Source organism: Dipteris shenzhenensis, chromosome 28 (assembly GCF_047967505.1).
Source record: "Dipteris shenzhenensis isolate YYH24624 ecotype China chromosome 28, Dip_SZ_1.0, whole genome shotgun sequence".
NCBI classification, from domain to species: Eukaryota; Viridiplantae; Streptophyta; class Polypodiopsida; order Gleicheniales; family Dipteridaceae; genus Dipteris; species Dipteris shenzhenensis.
The window spans coordinates 32,468,909-32,484,134 of NC_141623.1; the positions used below are offsets into that span (position 1 = coordinate 32,468,909).

The window sequence follows — 15,226 nt, forward strand, 5'->3', positions numbered from 1 at the left end:
TACACCAAAGGATAATCTCATACAAGCCTCAGTGGGTTGGAGCAAAGGGGGCACTAAGGCCCTTGCTGAGTGCTAAGACTGCTAAACTGCTAAACTGATAAGCTGATAGACTGATAAACCGATAAGCTGATAAACTGATAACTCTACAGAGCTCAATAGCTCGAGCAAAATCATATATAACCCGGAGACTAGCAACTATCTGAGAGCTGTAGCATGCTGAGATTTGAGACTCAGGCTCAAGAGCCAAAGCCCGGCACCGTGGTGGCTCGTTTGTGAGCGGCAATGTCTAGGATCTGCATTTGTCGGGTTGTGTCATGTGGTGGTGGTGGAGGGGAACGTGGTCTCCTTGATCTCTGAACCCGTTGGGCTATGCTTAGAGTAACTTGAATTAGAGGTTGATATATATGATAAACGTGAACAACGTGAATACAGTGGTTTACACATTATAAAAATGCCTCACTTTGACATTTCTGATTTGGCAAAATATGGAGTCATTTCTTCCCAATTACATAGATTTTCCCGCCTTTGTACAACTAAAGAGTCTTTCATCATCAATTTAGTATTTTGATCACTTTACTAATACACAAGAGGTATAATCCAAGAAAAATAATGTAAAAAGTACGCACAATCTTAGATATGAAGTCTTTTATCTATGGTGTATTGGCCTTCGGCATGTTTAGAATGATTGAACATAAACTGAAAACAAAAAGCAGGGAGCTGAATAGCTAGTTTTTCTTTTAGTTTCAAAAGAGAGTGTGATTGAGTATGCATGTGCTTTCTAAGTTAGGAATGTAGTTTGCGTCTTTGTAGGAAGTGGTACATAAGTATAAGGGGTCCATTTAGTTTTTGATGTTTTAAATAAGAGAGGATGCGTCAATTTTACGAGCAAAAACCTATGAGCAAGTTTATCCGAGCGTGTTTTTCAAGAGATTTTAAAAAATGTTTTTCTTTAGGAAACATGGTTTTTACACTTTTATTTTCACTAGAACTAGATCCCTTTATCATAAAAATATACAGACTAGTCACTCATTCATTTTTACACAACATAATTTTCTTATTTAGAGACATCCCTTTGTACCCCTGTTATTACCTTAAAAAAGTGTTGATTCCTTTAAGAAACATTCCTCATAATCACTCTCAATGTAATAATACTATGCATTTATAATTACTTATTAACACATTTATATCATATGGCAATATCTTTTTAGTGTTTTTATAGCATATTTATGGACATGTTTCTAAAGAAGTTTAAATTACTATAAATAAGTATTAACTTGGGCTTATATATCACTCTCATAAAATACATGTAATATTTAATACTATATATGAAAGATTTTCCAAAATATAACTCCATAGATGTGCTCAAATGGGGTGTTCCGATCAATTTGAGTGGTTGAATGACTATATTTGGACATTGGATATGAAAGTTATGTCACTTTTAAAAGTGCTGTCCAAGGTAGTTTCGCCAGCGAAACTACCTTGGGAGACTTGCTTCAAAGGGGTTTCGCTGGCGAAACTACCTGGATGGCTTGCTTCAATGAGTTTTCTTTGAAGAAAATCTTTCATGAAGATAGGTTGAGAGAGGGTTTTCAATGTCACCCCCTATTAAGTAAAAGTTGTAAGAAGGATCATAAGGGAATTTTCATAGAGAAGTCTACTCTACATGTGGGTTTCTTCAAAAGCCATCCCATTATGCTCTCACCATTCCTACATATTCACCTAAAGATTTTTGTATAAAATAGGCATTGCTATAATACTTTGCCTATTTCTAAGTGAAACTATGTTTTCTTCTGATCGATTTTTGCCATATTTATGCATAGTTGGAAGCTTTTTTTTTCCTTCGCTCGGACGCTCGGAAGATTTCGCTCAGAAAATGCTCGTCCCCAATAAGAGAGAGAGAGAGAGAGAGAGAGAGAGAGAGTTTTTATACCTCTTTTTTGGAAGATTTTGTTCCTTGATTTGCTTGTTTCTTTGGCTTAGTCACCTTCTTCCTTTCTTCATTATTTCTTGTTTTCTTTCTCAAGATTGAAGCACTAATTTTTGCCCAAGAGACTCCGCAGGTCTTTAGAAACCCAGTATAGTTGCTTATGCTTGGGCATTGATGATGACATAAGTGTTGCTTTGCTTGCTAAGTATGTCTTCCTTTTGTTTTTTGTTCCCTCTTTTTTCCTCTCTTTTGTTTTCTCTTTTTATTTTCTGTGTAGATTTTTGGACTTTAGAACAACAAAAAATCTAAATTTGTATGATTGGATATATTCTAGTCTTACAAAGGTATATGTTTAGAGTAACCCCTCGCCTTGGGCGGTCTCCCTTGAGGAAAGCTGTGATAGGATGGATGTCAATACAGTGTGCTCTGGTCACTCTCTGTGTGGTCTCTGCATCCCTCTCTCAGTAATCCGGGCTGCCCGCATGTCAGCTATCTCCTCCACCGCCATCCCAATGTGCCGTGGGCTGACTCAAATGCATAGAAGTCTGTGACGTGGTGCTATGCTTTGTCAGCCTCTCTGTCTTGTGGCCTGATCCTCCTGCTGCTCTCTAATTTGTCGTAGTAGGGTCTCCTTGTGTCGGCGCATCTCAAGTAGATATAGCTCAATGCAGACCTGGTCTTAGAAGTGGATCAATTGTGAGAGTGGATCGAAGCCGCTTCCCTCTTGGTAGAGGCAATGGTATTGCTCCTTGATCTCATAATAGGTTGGGTAGACACATAGGAAATGCTCCTCTGTCTCAGCTACTCCTAGTGTGCAAAGTATACATATCCGCTTCTCCTTGGGTATGCCTGCCGCTCTCCCCGTCTCGATCCTCAACTGATGAGATGAACCACACATTTGTCCAATGGCAATCCTCAGTGCATGCGAGACTCCTCTGTCCTCGAGATACTGGGGTCTGATGATGAATCCCTCCTCCGATACTCTGAGGAAGTGGTCGCGGTAGAACTGGGACTTGGTGGGGAGCTCCTGGTCCCCCCCCCAAGTTCGAGCCGTATGGAGCTGAAGGAGATCTAACCGTATGACACGGTTGATCTCATCTCATGGGATCGACTCAAGGGGTGCGTGAACTGAAAGATGTGGTGCATATTTATCGGCATCCTTATCTTATTGATCAGTCTTTCTACATATGTAACCACTTGTTGTGGGATTTCTTTTCTCATGTAAGATGTTACTACTTCTGATCCATCTTCATCCTTTTTTATCCACTTGTTTGCCCATAGCTTTACCTTCGGTGTTGAGAAAGATGCTATATTCCTAACAACATTATAGTCAATGTTACAATGACTAAGTGGGATGCCTTTCTTTGTCAACAAATATTGAATGGCACTATTCATTGCATCATGCCTCACCTGTACATTGACACATTCCTCCAAGTAGTGGTCTTTGTCTTTCTTTCCGAAAAACCGTTCTTTTTTTAAAATTTAATGTGCTGCCATGGATGCATACTTGTCAGGTAGGTACTTTACATAGGATGCATCAAGGTTCCTACTATTAGTAAAGACTCATGCAACTTCTACATCTTTGGCATTCACAAATTGGGACCACTGACCCCAGATATAAGCTGCGGACTCAGGCAAAGCCCTCGGTGACATTATTTTTTTGATTCGAGGCCATTTCGGGGCCCATTTTGGTGGTGGAAGTTTTTCGTAGGCACTCAAAAAAGCACCTTGTTCTACAGGTCGGTGAAAAGTTGTCACAGAAATTGCATTGTATGCCTGTGCACAGAGATCTTGGGAGTGACAGAATCATTCTTATTGCTTGTTGATGCAAAATCGTCACTATGAAGTGACTGTGTGGTCAAATACCACTTTCCTCAGTTTTGCAAATTTGCCCTTGTGAGGCAGAAGTTGTGTTTTTTGCAGTGATAGAATATTTTTGCATTGTTCTTAATGGCGTCTGATGCTCTTTCACAGATTGTCACTGAAAAGCTTGACAAGAATAACTTCCCAGCATGGAAATTTAGAATGATGAATTTCCTTAAAGGAAAAGGCTATTGGGAGTTCATTACTGGAGCTGAACAAGAACCAGTTATTCCTAATGTTCCCAATCAATAGGAGTTGCATGCATTTAAAGGATGGCATGAGAGAGCCAAAAAAGTTCTGTACTGGCTGTCTATTAGTATTCCAAATTCTATGATTGTGCATATTCAGGATGCAAGCACGCCGAAGGAGGCATTAGAAAAAAAGGGAGCTCATTTTGGGGCCTTTTAGAAGAGAGAGAAAATAGGCTCTCACAACCAATCAGGAGTGGGCCAACGTAACATTGAAAATTCAACAAAAGAAGATGAAAATAAGAAAAAGAAATAGTACTATATGTTTGTAGAAGCATGTCACATTAATGAGGTGATCTAATTTGAATCTTTTAAAATTTATTTTATGTGCAGAATTTGGTGATTCTGACACTGCAGACGCGTCCGGAATGGTCCAAAACCCCGGAATGATCCAAAACCCCAAGAACGGCACTGGAAACGCTGGAATCGGACATCCGGAGGCCCGAAAACGGCCAAAATAGGCCGAAAAGTGAGATTTGTAGCCAAACGCAATTTGGTACCTTTTGGCCAAACGCAATTTGGTACCTTTTGAGATTTCAAAAGGTACCAAATTGCGTTTGGCTACAAATCTCACTTTTCGGCCTATTTTGGCCGTTTCTGGGCAAGAACGGCACTGGAAATGCTGGAATCGGACATCCGGAGGCTCGGAAACGGCAAAAAAAGGTCGAAAAGTGAGATTTGCAGCAAAACGCGATTTGGTACCTTTTGAAATCGCGTTTTGCTGCAAATCTCACCTTTTTTGGCTGTTTTCGGGCCTCCGGATTTCAAAAGGTACCAAATCGCGTTTTGCTGGAAATCTCACTTTTCGACCCTTTTTGGCCATTTTCGGGCCTCCGGATGTCCGATTCTAGTGTTTCCAGTGCCGTTCATAGGGTTTTGGGCCATTCCGGATGCGTTTGCGGTATCAGAATCACCAAATTCTGCACATAAAAGTGTTGCTCTTATATGAACATTGAATGTAAAGCATGTGGAAGAATATATTTATTCCTTTTCACACTGACATTTCTCACGCAAGTATCCATATTTTCTTGCTTTTGTAGAGGAAAAGGGGGGAGCCTGTCCATGTGGATACCGTGCATGGTAAACCATGTGGATATCCGTGCATACCATGTGTCTACTCAATTTTCTGCTAGTCGTCTGGATGACTCCAAGGCCAATCTTGATAATCTCCATCGAGGCAAGTCTTAGAGTGACTGAAAGATGGCATTAGTCTGTTGGGGAGTCATGATAAAATCCGCCTGTACTATCTCATGTGGAATTTAGGGCTTACTTCGAATCATCTTGGACCCCATCGTCACCTGTAGCTGCTCAAATTTCCGCCACTTGGTCTTTGGTAAGTCACATCCCTAGAAGGGTGCTGCATACATGGCTGTCGGTCACACTAGTGTGTCAAAGAGCGAGCTCTTCGTTGGTGGGTCTTGAAAGGGTGCCTGAAAGCACTGTCTCCCTAGGCGGCTCAAAGCCCCTTGTCCTTGTTCGAGTCGTGCCTGGGCTGCGTGGGTCATCGCAAAAAGGGGTCCTTTGAAGACTGCCCCTAGATATGTGTAGGACTGCACTATCTCTCTAGCTCATCACGATAGGTGAAGCTGAGTCGACAAGACACTGCATGTGAGGTGTTGAGGACCATAATCTTGGTCTTCCCAAGGTTAATTGTCAAGTCTCTTTCTCTTTGCAAAACACCTCTAGTGCCTCCAGATGTCTCTGCAGCCCTTCTGCTAAGGATGATATGAGGACTATGCCATCAGCGTATAGCAGTGTTTGTATCATGAGGTCACACAAGAGTGAACCCTCGCCTCCTAGGCAATCTATGAAAGATGTGATCTCATCGATGTAGAGTGCAAAGAGGGTCGTTGAGAGTGGACAGTCCTGCTTCACTCCAATCGTGCTCTTGACCTAGTCCGATAGACCGCTTGGGGCACGTACTTTGCCTTTGACTGACTCATATAAGCTCACCACACCCCAAATCAGCGCCTCTGGCATCTGCATCTCTTGATGATGTGGGAACGCGGGACCATGTCAAAAGCCTTCCGAAAGTCTACAAAGCATGTCTAGACATTCTGGTGTCTAGATCTTGCCTCCTCAATGACAGCTCTCAAAGTGAATATGTGATCTAAGGTAGAATGCTGCCTCTAGAATCCTGCTTGTCCTAGTGCTTGCTATCCTCGAGCCTCTGTATGATTACTGATCTCCTCTCTAGAAATGATCCATAAATCTTGGCCAAGGTGTGACCAATCATGACGGTGTGGTAATTTCGAGTCTCCATAGGGTTGCCAACTTTGTGTATCGGTACAATAGTGGTGGTGCTCCAAGCGAGTGGGAAGCCATGATAGATTAGCCTGATTGAACATGTGTACTAGGACTAGAGCTAGGACATCCTGCCCATGCGCAAAGTGCTTAGTTCGTAGACCCTCATGATCCTATGCTTTGCGGTTGTGTAGTCGAAGAAGTGCAGCCTGCACATTCTTTGTGGTAAACAAGTGACAAGTGGTGGGCCTGGGCATAGAGGACATGTCCGGTGGTGTCTGCATCTGGACATCATAGAGGGAGCATGCATACGTGTGCCAGACATCTGGGTTAGTGATGGGGATAAGTGACTTCCCCTCCGTTAGGAAACCCCATCCAATGGTCGGGTCTCCTCCTCGAAAAGATTTGACAATCTCATCCACCCTATGTGCGTGAAAGGCCCACCTCTTGCGGTGTATCCATCGTCGGAAAATCCTCTGTGTCGTAGATGACATCAGATGCCCTAAGGTCTGCTCTCGTATGAGGTAGGCTCTCGCCTCTCTGCACTCAGTATCAAACCAATGATTTTGCGGTGTAGGTCAAGTCGTGGGAAAGAATGTGGTGCCAACGTCTTGTATCACTAAGATAAGGACGTTTGAGGCGCGTGTGAGGTCTGTGTCATCCTCAAGTAGGGCTGGGAGTACTCTGGCTAAGTGACTCATGTACATTGGGTCGAGGGCACGGTCAAAGTGGATCTGGACACGTGCAGGCGTAATGGGGGCTCTCCTTGTGGGTGGCATAGTGGCAGAGACATTGAAGGCCAAGTATGAGTGGTCGGCTCCGAGTGGGGGCGGGGGTACAATGAAATCGTGTGTGCGTGATACAAGGGCTAGTGGGGCTAGTAAGTAGTCCACTGTACTTGACCCACCGCCATGTGGGAAACAGGTGAGTCCTCCAGACAATGGCCATCTTTGAAGATCATTATAGATAATCAAGTCATGAACTGCCCTCAAATCAAGTAGATGTCGTCCATATCTTGTCACCTGTGGAGCATCTGCAGAGTGTCTGAGTATCCCTAGCTTAGCGCATCTAGCTTCGAGACTATATGGGGATCTCTATCATCTGTGAAGTCAAACAGATCCACCTGTCTGTCTCTTGTCCGCTGTGCATTGAAGTCTCCTAGCAGGAGGATGTCTCCTTGTCTAGAGAATTCCGTGGTGTCATCATGGGTGTCTCATATGGACTATGTCCCTTTGCGGTGACCTCTTATGCATAGGAAGATGTGTCTGGAGGAAAGTAGCATGTCGCCATAAAGATAGGCTGGGCATCCAAGAGATGAACTCGTATCCACATGTGTCGTGCACGCTCCTCTCTCCAAACCACATGGATGTCATCATGGATGTCTCATATGGACTATGTCCCTTTGCGGTGACCTCTCATGCATAGGAAGATGTGTCTGGAGGAAAGTAGCATGTCGCCATAAAGATAGGTTGGGCATCCAGGAGATGAACTCGTATCCACAAGTGTCGTGCATGCTCCTCTCTCCAAACCACAGATATGAGTGGCCTCAGGTTTGATTTGAAGAGGATAGCTACCCCGTAGAGCCTCACACTCCACTATCTCTCCTCTACTCCCTCCTGTGAGCCGACTCCCATGTATATCCTGTCACCATGGGCAGCCCTCTCTTTGGGCTCTCGTGCATCTGAGTGTACAAGAGCGTGTCCCTATCACTGTATGTTTCGAGGAAGCCTCCAAGATTTGACCATAGTGTGCCATTATAATTTCATACTTTTATTTTCAGTCCAGTGTGTGTACTCATCCCGTGGGCCCGACACCATCATAATTCTCCCTCTTCCTTCTTTTCATTATCTTCCTTGTCTCCTCTATTTCTGATGATCACTCTACCATCTCTGTATCCTGCCCATTTCGCTGCTTCTCTTGCTGCCATTACTCTTACCATTCCTTCCCTTTGGTGCTCTTGTTGTAGGAGGGTGAGATCAATATCTAGATAGATTCTGGTCCCTTTCAGAGTCGCTCTTGTGCTCATGAGAGTCTTCCTGTCCATGGCTGTCCTGAACTTCAGCACTAGTGGCCTTGTAGGTGCTTCAGGTTTGCCTACCCTCCAGGCTGTCTCGCATGTGAGATTGATCCCCATTTTTGTGAACAGTACCTGGGCATCTGCCATCGGTGTGTCACCCATTGTGAAACTTCTCACAAGGACAATTAATGCCTTGCTGGCCCTTCTCTTTTCCTCCTCAAGTGCCTTTGATATAAATTCTTTCTTTGGGCTTTTTGACCACATCCTTCCATTCCAGCATCTTGGCTTCCCCTTTGCTGATTTGTTGCTTCAGTTTAGTGTGCATTCCTTGCATTGTTTCTTGAATGGCTGCAATCTCCTTCCTGAGAGTGGCATTCTCTATTCTGAGCTCTTCCATTGCTTTGTAGGTGCCTTTTGGGTCACTTTCATATCCCTCATTTGCTGTACTTCAAACTCCAATGCATTTACTCTGTCTTGGAACTTGTTTTTTTCAAAAATCCATTCAGCCTTTTCCTTTTCCCATTCTTCTTTTTTGTTCTTTTCTTTTCTCCACTCTTGCATTTCCCTCCATGTTTTTTTACCTCAGCTAGTGTCTTGTCCACATGTGTCTTCTCCGCAAGGAGGGCTACATTTGTGGACTCTAAGTTGTCAATTTAAGTGCAAACAACAACCCTCGTCACGAACTCAGCCTAGGCAGGGCTTTGAATAGAAGTGATCGCGGAACATGGAGAGCTGGGTTGCTCACCATGGGAGGTCGAAAAGCTGCATGATGGGCTCACATTTTAAAGAAAATAAATTGATTTGAATTCGACTTCAGAGTTTGCTTGATCGAGGAAAGGAAAAGCAACGTTAGGCAGGTGGGCACAGACAGATATTTTGGTATTGAAGGTAGTTAGCACCGAAATAAATATCTTGTGGTACTGAAGGCAATCTGCACTTTTCTGAAACGAAGCATGAGGCCGCAGGCCCAGGACACATCTGGCCCAAATATCTCAATTGATATCTTTTGGAGGCTGGTGAGGACACTAGATGTAGTATTTGGAGTTGTCCCTGCTGTGTAAGCTGTCATGGCATTTTCAAGTGCTTGTTCCCCCCAAATGTCCTCTACACATGCTCGTGTTTGCTGTTGAGGCCTCTTTTTCTGCACTTTCTTGATTCTGGGGAGAGAGAGAGAGAGAGAGAGAGAGAGAGAGAGTTTATTACAGTCTTCGGAAGACCGATGGGTCTATGAGACTATGAAAATCTTGGTACAAACGAGCTATGAGGGTGGAGGTACTAAACAAGCGTCCACACCAATGTAGAATGCAAAAATGCAAAATGATAGAACTAAGTACAACATAGTCATGTGAGTGGTTGACTACATATCAATCTCATCATCATCATCATCATCATCAGGGTGGATGAGGCAATGGAGGCATGAAATCGGCGATAGAGTGTTGTCGGCTGCTCACAGGTGTGGCCCTGTGATGTCTCCTAGTCATAACTCTGCGCCTAACAAGGGCTACAGTAGCCCCTGTCGGCTGGGCTCCGACTTTGAATAGAGAGGGGATATCCCCAAGTGTAATCTGCGCGTCAACCCTCTGTCGGAGCTGTCGAGTCACCGGCTCTGGGTCACGATCATGTGGAGGCCTCGTATCGTGGGGGTCCGTGTGATCTGGCAAGAAGAACTTCGTGATAGAGCTATGAGAGGGATTTGCCAAGGAAGAACTCCGTGATAGAGCTCTCTGAGAGAGAGAGAGCTCGCACAGCGAGTGGGGCTGCTTAGAAGGGCTGCATAGTGGCAATAAAAGGCCTTGGAATATAGACTAATGTGCTCGCAGCAGTAGGCCATGGAGGAGCAGCACATGTGGCACCCTCTAGGCCCATTTATAAGCTAAGACAGGAGCTAGAGAAGGTACAGGTCGGCAGACTGCTGGCACTGATCGGGTCTGCAATACAAATATGGCGATAGGTCGGGGTTGGGCCAGGGTTGACACGTGTCAGTTGGGCTTACACTCAGCCATACAGGTTTGATAGCTGGCTGTTCTGGGTCAGCCAGTTTGTAGGGCTTCCAAGCCCTATAAAAGGGCCCCCAAGGGGGGCAGGGGGGGACTGGTCTTCAGCCAGTACCTCACACTTTGGCTGAAAATCTTCATTTGGAAGAATAGCAGCAGTAGGGAGGTTTTTTGGAGCAGGACTTTTGCCAACCCACTGAAGCTCATTGTGAGCATGCAGCTGACATCTATTGGAGGCTTTCGATTGAGGTGGAAAGGAGCATCCGGTGCTTAAAGCCAGCACATGGGCTGCTAGACGATGGTAGAGTGAGCACACTGTTCTGTATTAGGGTTTGCCTATTTTGCATCTTTCTACATATTTTTGGCTGCTCCACTCCACGTACATGCTCTAGTTTATGTCCGTGTTTATTCTCTTATACACACAAGATATGGAGTGTGATTAGTTGGGACTAGAGCTGCAAGGAAGACTTACAAGTGCATGCTGCCCAAAGGTCAGAGCCTTTGCTTGAAAGGAACATGACCTTAACTTCGTTTGTGGAATTCAAGATTGACTCCAACAACTGAAGGGATAGGTACCTTGTGACAAAGAAGGGAGCCTAGATTCAGATAAGTGTCCCTTTTCAAGTAGGGATTGCAAGGTTTGTATCAGTTGCATCGTGGCGTAGTGTCATTTTCAGGATCTTAATTTCAATAGCTGCTTGCTTTGGCAGAGTGTTTCCTATGTTTTTTTAAGGTGGTGAGAGAATAGAGGGCAAATGCCTTCCTGCTAGACAAAGAGGGAAGCCTTATTGCAGAGGCCATCAATGCCAGCTGCAAGATGTTTGTCAAGTTTGGCTTTGAAGAGCTTGAAGTGCTGACATGGATAGATGTCTCGGAGGTTTCTTCATGGCCGAGTTGCATGGTGGAGATAGGAACACCATCAGATCGAGATAGTATGCTGTTACCGGTGGGTTACTGAAGAGCAAGCGCACTTAGAGCTTTTTTCAGGAGGTTGCTGGAGAGCGATCCAAGATTCTTGGAGGACATGTGGTAATGGGGATCTACGTGGAGCGGCCATAGGAATTCCATTACTTGTGTGCTGCTTGGTTGTGGATGGTATTGGAATGATGATGCTCATCATGACAATGCAGTTGGAGCTTTTTTATAAGTTTTGGCTGTTCTACTCCATGTACATGCTTTGGTTTATGTATGTGTTTATTTTCTCATACATTTGTGTGCATCAAAGGGAACAGTGCTGCATTTAAGGCCTGGAAACAGATGTTCTTTTCCAAAATGCCGTAGAGAGTTTGGGTGGCATCCATAGAGAACCATTGTTTGTACCAGCACAGTGTATAAGGATTTTCTCATTTTGCAGCTCCATAAGTGTGCTTTCCTGCATTTGTTTGGAAACTTTATAATGCTTTCAGCCCTCCCGCTATTCCCCATTCCACGCACTCATTTCACTTGTAGTTATCCACGAATTCAAGACCTACGTATTTGTATGAAGTAACTACTGCTAGAGGTTGCCCTTGAGTACGAAGGACATCTGCTTGTTTCGTGTCCCAATTACCATGACTTTTGTGTTGGCAATGTTGACTTGCATGCCTGAGTGTTTGCAGAATTTACCCAATGCATTCAAATGCACCTGCATGTCCATTTTGTCTATTACAAAGAGAACCACGTTGTCTGCACAGATGAGTAGGAGTGAGGCATAACACACAAGTTGGACTCCCTCTCTCCGTGTGCTCTCATCCATTCTTATGATTCATCAATGAATAAACTGAAGGAAGTCGGTGAGAGGGGGAAGCCTTGCTTGACTCCTGTGTCGCTGCTTAGGATTATCTTTTCCTTGGGCGGGGGGGGGGGGCAGGAGAGAGAGAGAGAGAGAGAGAGATGTGTTTGTTAGTGCAGTAAAAAGGCCAAGGAAGCATATACCAATAAGAAGTACAGATGCAATCACACTCCCTCGGTAAAGGAACTAGACGTGCTTAGCACACCTGTTAAGGAACTAATAAAACCTGAAACTGAAGCTGAAACACGAATGGGGAAATTATGGACAGCGGACTTGAGTGTCAGTGATGAGAGAGAAAGAAAGTCTATGAATGTCCACTGGAGAGCAGAAGGTCTATGGGACAACAAGAGACCCTCTAGTACATCTGCTTTAGGGAGGGCACATGGGCTCCCAAGGAGTGCAAAAGCAACCCCCATTTATTTAGAGTACTTACATAATAGTCTGAAAGAGTAATCAGCCATACATCAGTTTAAGACTGAGAGTCTTTTGTATTTGATTTAAACTCTCTGATTAGGGCTATGCCTTCATGGTATACTGCCCATTTTCCCTCCTTCCAGGAAACTGTTACTTTAGCTAATTCAGTTGCCTTATGCTTGAGTTGAGCTTGTGTAAGCTCCTTAGCTATCCATACTTTGGTACCCTTCAGCTTGTAAGATTGTCGAAGAAGCTTGATTCGCAAATCTTTTGACTTCAGTGTAAGGATTGCATGACCAATAGAAGCTGGCTTGGAGTTGTCATCATCTTGCTCATCATCATCCGTCCCTTTAATGTTGAGCAAGCTTGCTTTGATCTTTGTCAACCTTTCACTATAAGTGTCCTCCTCTTTGTTCCAATCTTCTAGGAGTCCCCCTATTCTAATCTTTAGTGCATTATCACATCTACCTTCGTGTTCTTTAATCTCTGCTTGAATATCAGATGTACTTGCTTTGGTGTCTACTTCCACAATCACTTCCTTCTTAGCTGTTTGTACTTCAATGTGAACAAGATCTTTGACTGTAGAGACTAGTTGCAGGGTAAGGGGGGAATCCTTACAAGATTTTACAACCTCATCAATTACTGCCTGCTTACCAGGCCCTTCCAGAATGTGAAGTCGAGCCTTTACTTCTGCTAGTTCCAATCGTAGCTCTCTCACTGCTTGCTATAGAATTTGATCCTGTTGCCCAAATATGGGTTGTTTTGAGCCTTCTTGTTGATAATTGCGTGCATACGGAGAGGGTGTCATGGCTACAATTGTAGAGTTCCAAGTCTTGATGGAGGTTGAAGGAGTTGAGGGGGACTTGGAGGAGAGGATAGGCCCGTCCAAAATTGGCTGTCTGTAGAACACCCTAGTTGAACCTAACCTCCGTGTTGGGTTGGGGGTTTAGCCCAACTCGGGGTTAGGGTTAGGGTTAGGGTTAGTTGGTTGTTTGAAGAAAACTAGGGGGGGTTTGTTGTTGACGACAGGATTGAGGGGGTTGGTGGTTGGCGGCTGATGGCGGCTGTTGGGGGTTGCTGGTTGGCTGCTGGCAGCAGCCTTGCTAGCTAGTTGGCTAGGTGCAACTAAAGTTGCTAAAGGATATGTGGCGGTTGAGGTGACGGAGGGGATGGCGACGGGACGGGCGACGGGACAATGATGGGCTTTGAGTGACAGGTGATGACGGGTGAAGAGAGAGAGAGAGAGAGAGAGAGAGAGAGAGAGAGAGAGAGAGAGAGAGAAGGCTAAAGATTTCATACTTCTACAGTTTGTATTCGATAAGGACATGTTCTCAGCAGACGATGAGATGGGAGATGCAGAAATTGACCTTCATCCACTAATAACTGCTGTTAAGCTCAAAGAGGGCTTGCAAAGCTTTCAGGAAGGTATGAACATCCGTCGAGTAGTTGCAAGCAATGCAAATGGCTTTGTCAAGGACAGTATTATCAAGTATAAGGATGGACACATTATTCAAGAAGTATCTATGAAGCTGCAACATGTAGAGCGAGGTCACATAGAACTTGAACTAAAGTGGCAACCTTGTGATTCTTGATAGAGGTGCCGAGCTGTACTCATGTTTTAATGTAAAAGGTATGCAATTAAGTCCCAGGTGCATACATGTGAATCTGCTCTGCTTATGTTTTCAACTCTTTGCAATAGAATCTAGACATTGCTCTTTCCTCTTTTAAGCAAATAAGATCAAGATTCTGTGCTGGATACATAACAGTCTTTGTTTTTACTTCGGTTGAGTACTTACAGATCTTTGTGATATATTTTAGTTATTTCCTTGATCCACTGAAATTTAACGAAAATAGAATTCCATGGAGTATAGAAATGGGAAGATTTGTGCTCTTTAGTGATGACATGTTTGATAACCAGATATAGAGATATTTGTACCATGAAATGTCTACATAGATCATTGATTGGTGCTGCTAACATATCCAAATGAAAAGAAGGAAAAGCAGTTAGCTTGGCAAGCTATCACCAATCAATGTTGGCATCATATAGTAGATTAATAAACGTGACCTTTTACTCCTTATCTTTAATAGAGAGTGAAATTGATGCTTTTAAAACAAGAATTGAAAAGACAATACTGTAGTCAATAGGCCCATCAGAGTCTTTTTGGGCCTTTCTTTGTTAGTCTTTATCCCAGCGTAGGTAGAAAACTACTAATCTAAGAAGTTTTAACCCTTAAACATCTTGTCCTCCAATCAATCTATAAGATTATGACATAAGCAAATATTAAACAAATTCTTTCAATAAGAGATTATGAATTCAAGAATAAAGCTGTCAAAAAGTAAAGATTATATATTTGTTACACTTTGTTCAACCAGTAATTATCCAATGATTTTTAATTCCATTTAAAAATAACACTTAACATTTTCAAGATTGTTTTTTTTTGAAAATTTAGCTTGCTTCACGGAAGCACTATAAGCTATATTGATTTCAAGCTTCATGAAGACAATGTTGACAAATGTGTTGATGCCAGAACAAATGTTGCTTCTTCCTTTTTCCCTTGCCTTCTTGCTTCTTTAAGTCCCTCTATTATTTGCATTTTTCAACTTTATTTCTTTCCCCTTCCATTTCAATAAGAGGAGTTGAAGCGCCTTCTTTGTTCTTTATTTTAATTCTAATCTAATTTACTTTATTTCTGTCTGTTCTTCTCAAAGCAGCATGTGTTTATGATTTTTTGTTCAATAAAAAAGAGG

The 15,226-nt window shown here is 43.4% G+C and overlaps 1 protein-coding gene across 2 annotated transcripts in view; it reads left to right on the plus strand.

The window, feature by feature from the left end:
- LOC147883465 (putative ADP-ribosylation factor GTPase-activating protein AGD11) overlaps positions 1-14,123 on the plus strand; it is a 33,130-nt gene extending 19,007 nt beyond the window's left edge. For both annotated transcript variants that reach the window (XM_087399897.1, XM_087399898.1), the window contains exon 4: positions 13,786-14,123. In XM_087399897.1, coding sequence (XP_087256023.1) covers positions 13,786-14,070 — 285 coding nt within the window. In that variant the 3' untranslated portion in view covers positions 14,071-14,123. The remainder of the gene's footprint in view (positions 1-13,785) is intronic.
- Positions 14,124-15,226: the final 1,103 nt, after the last annotated feature.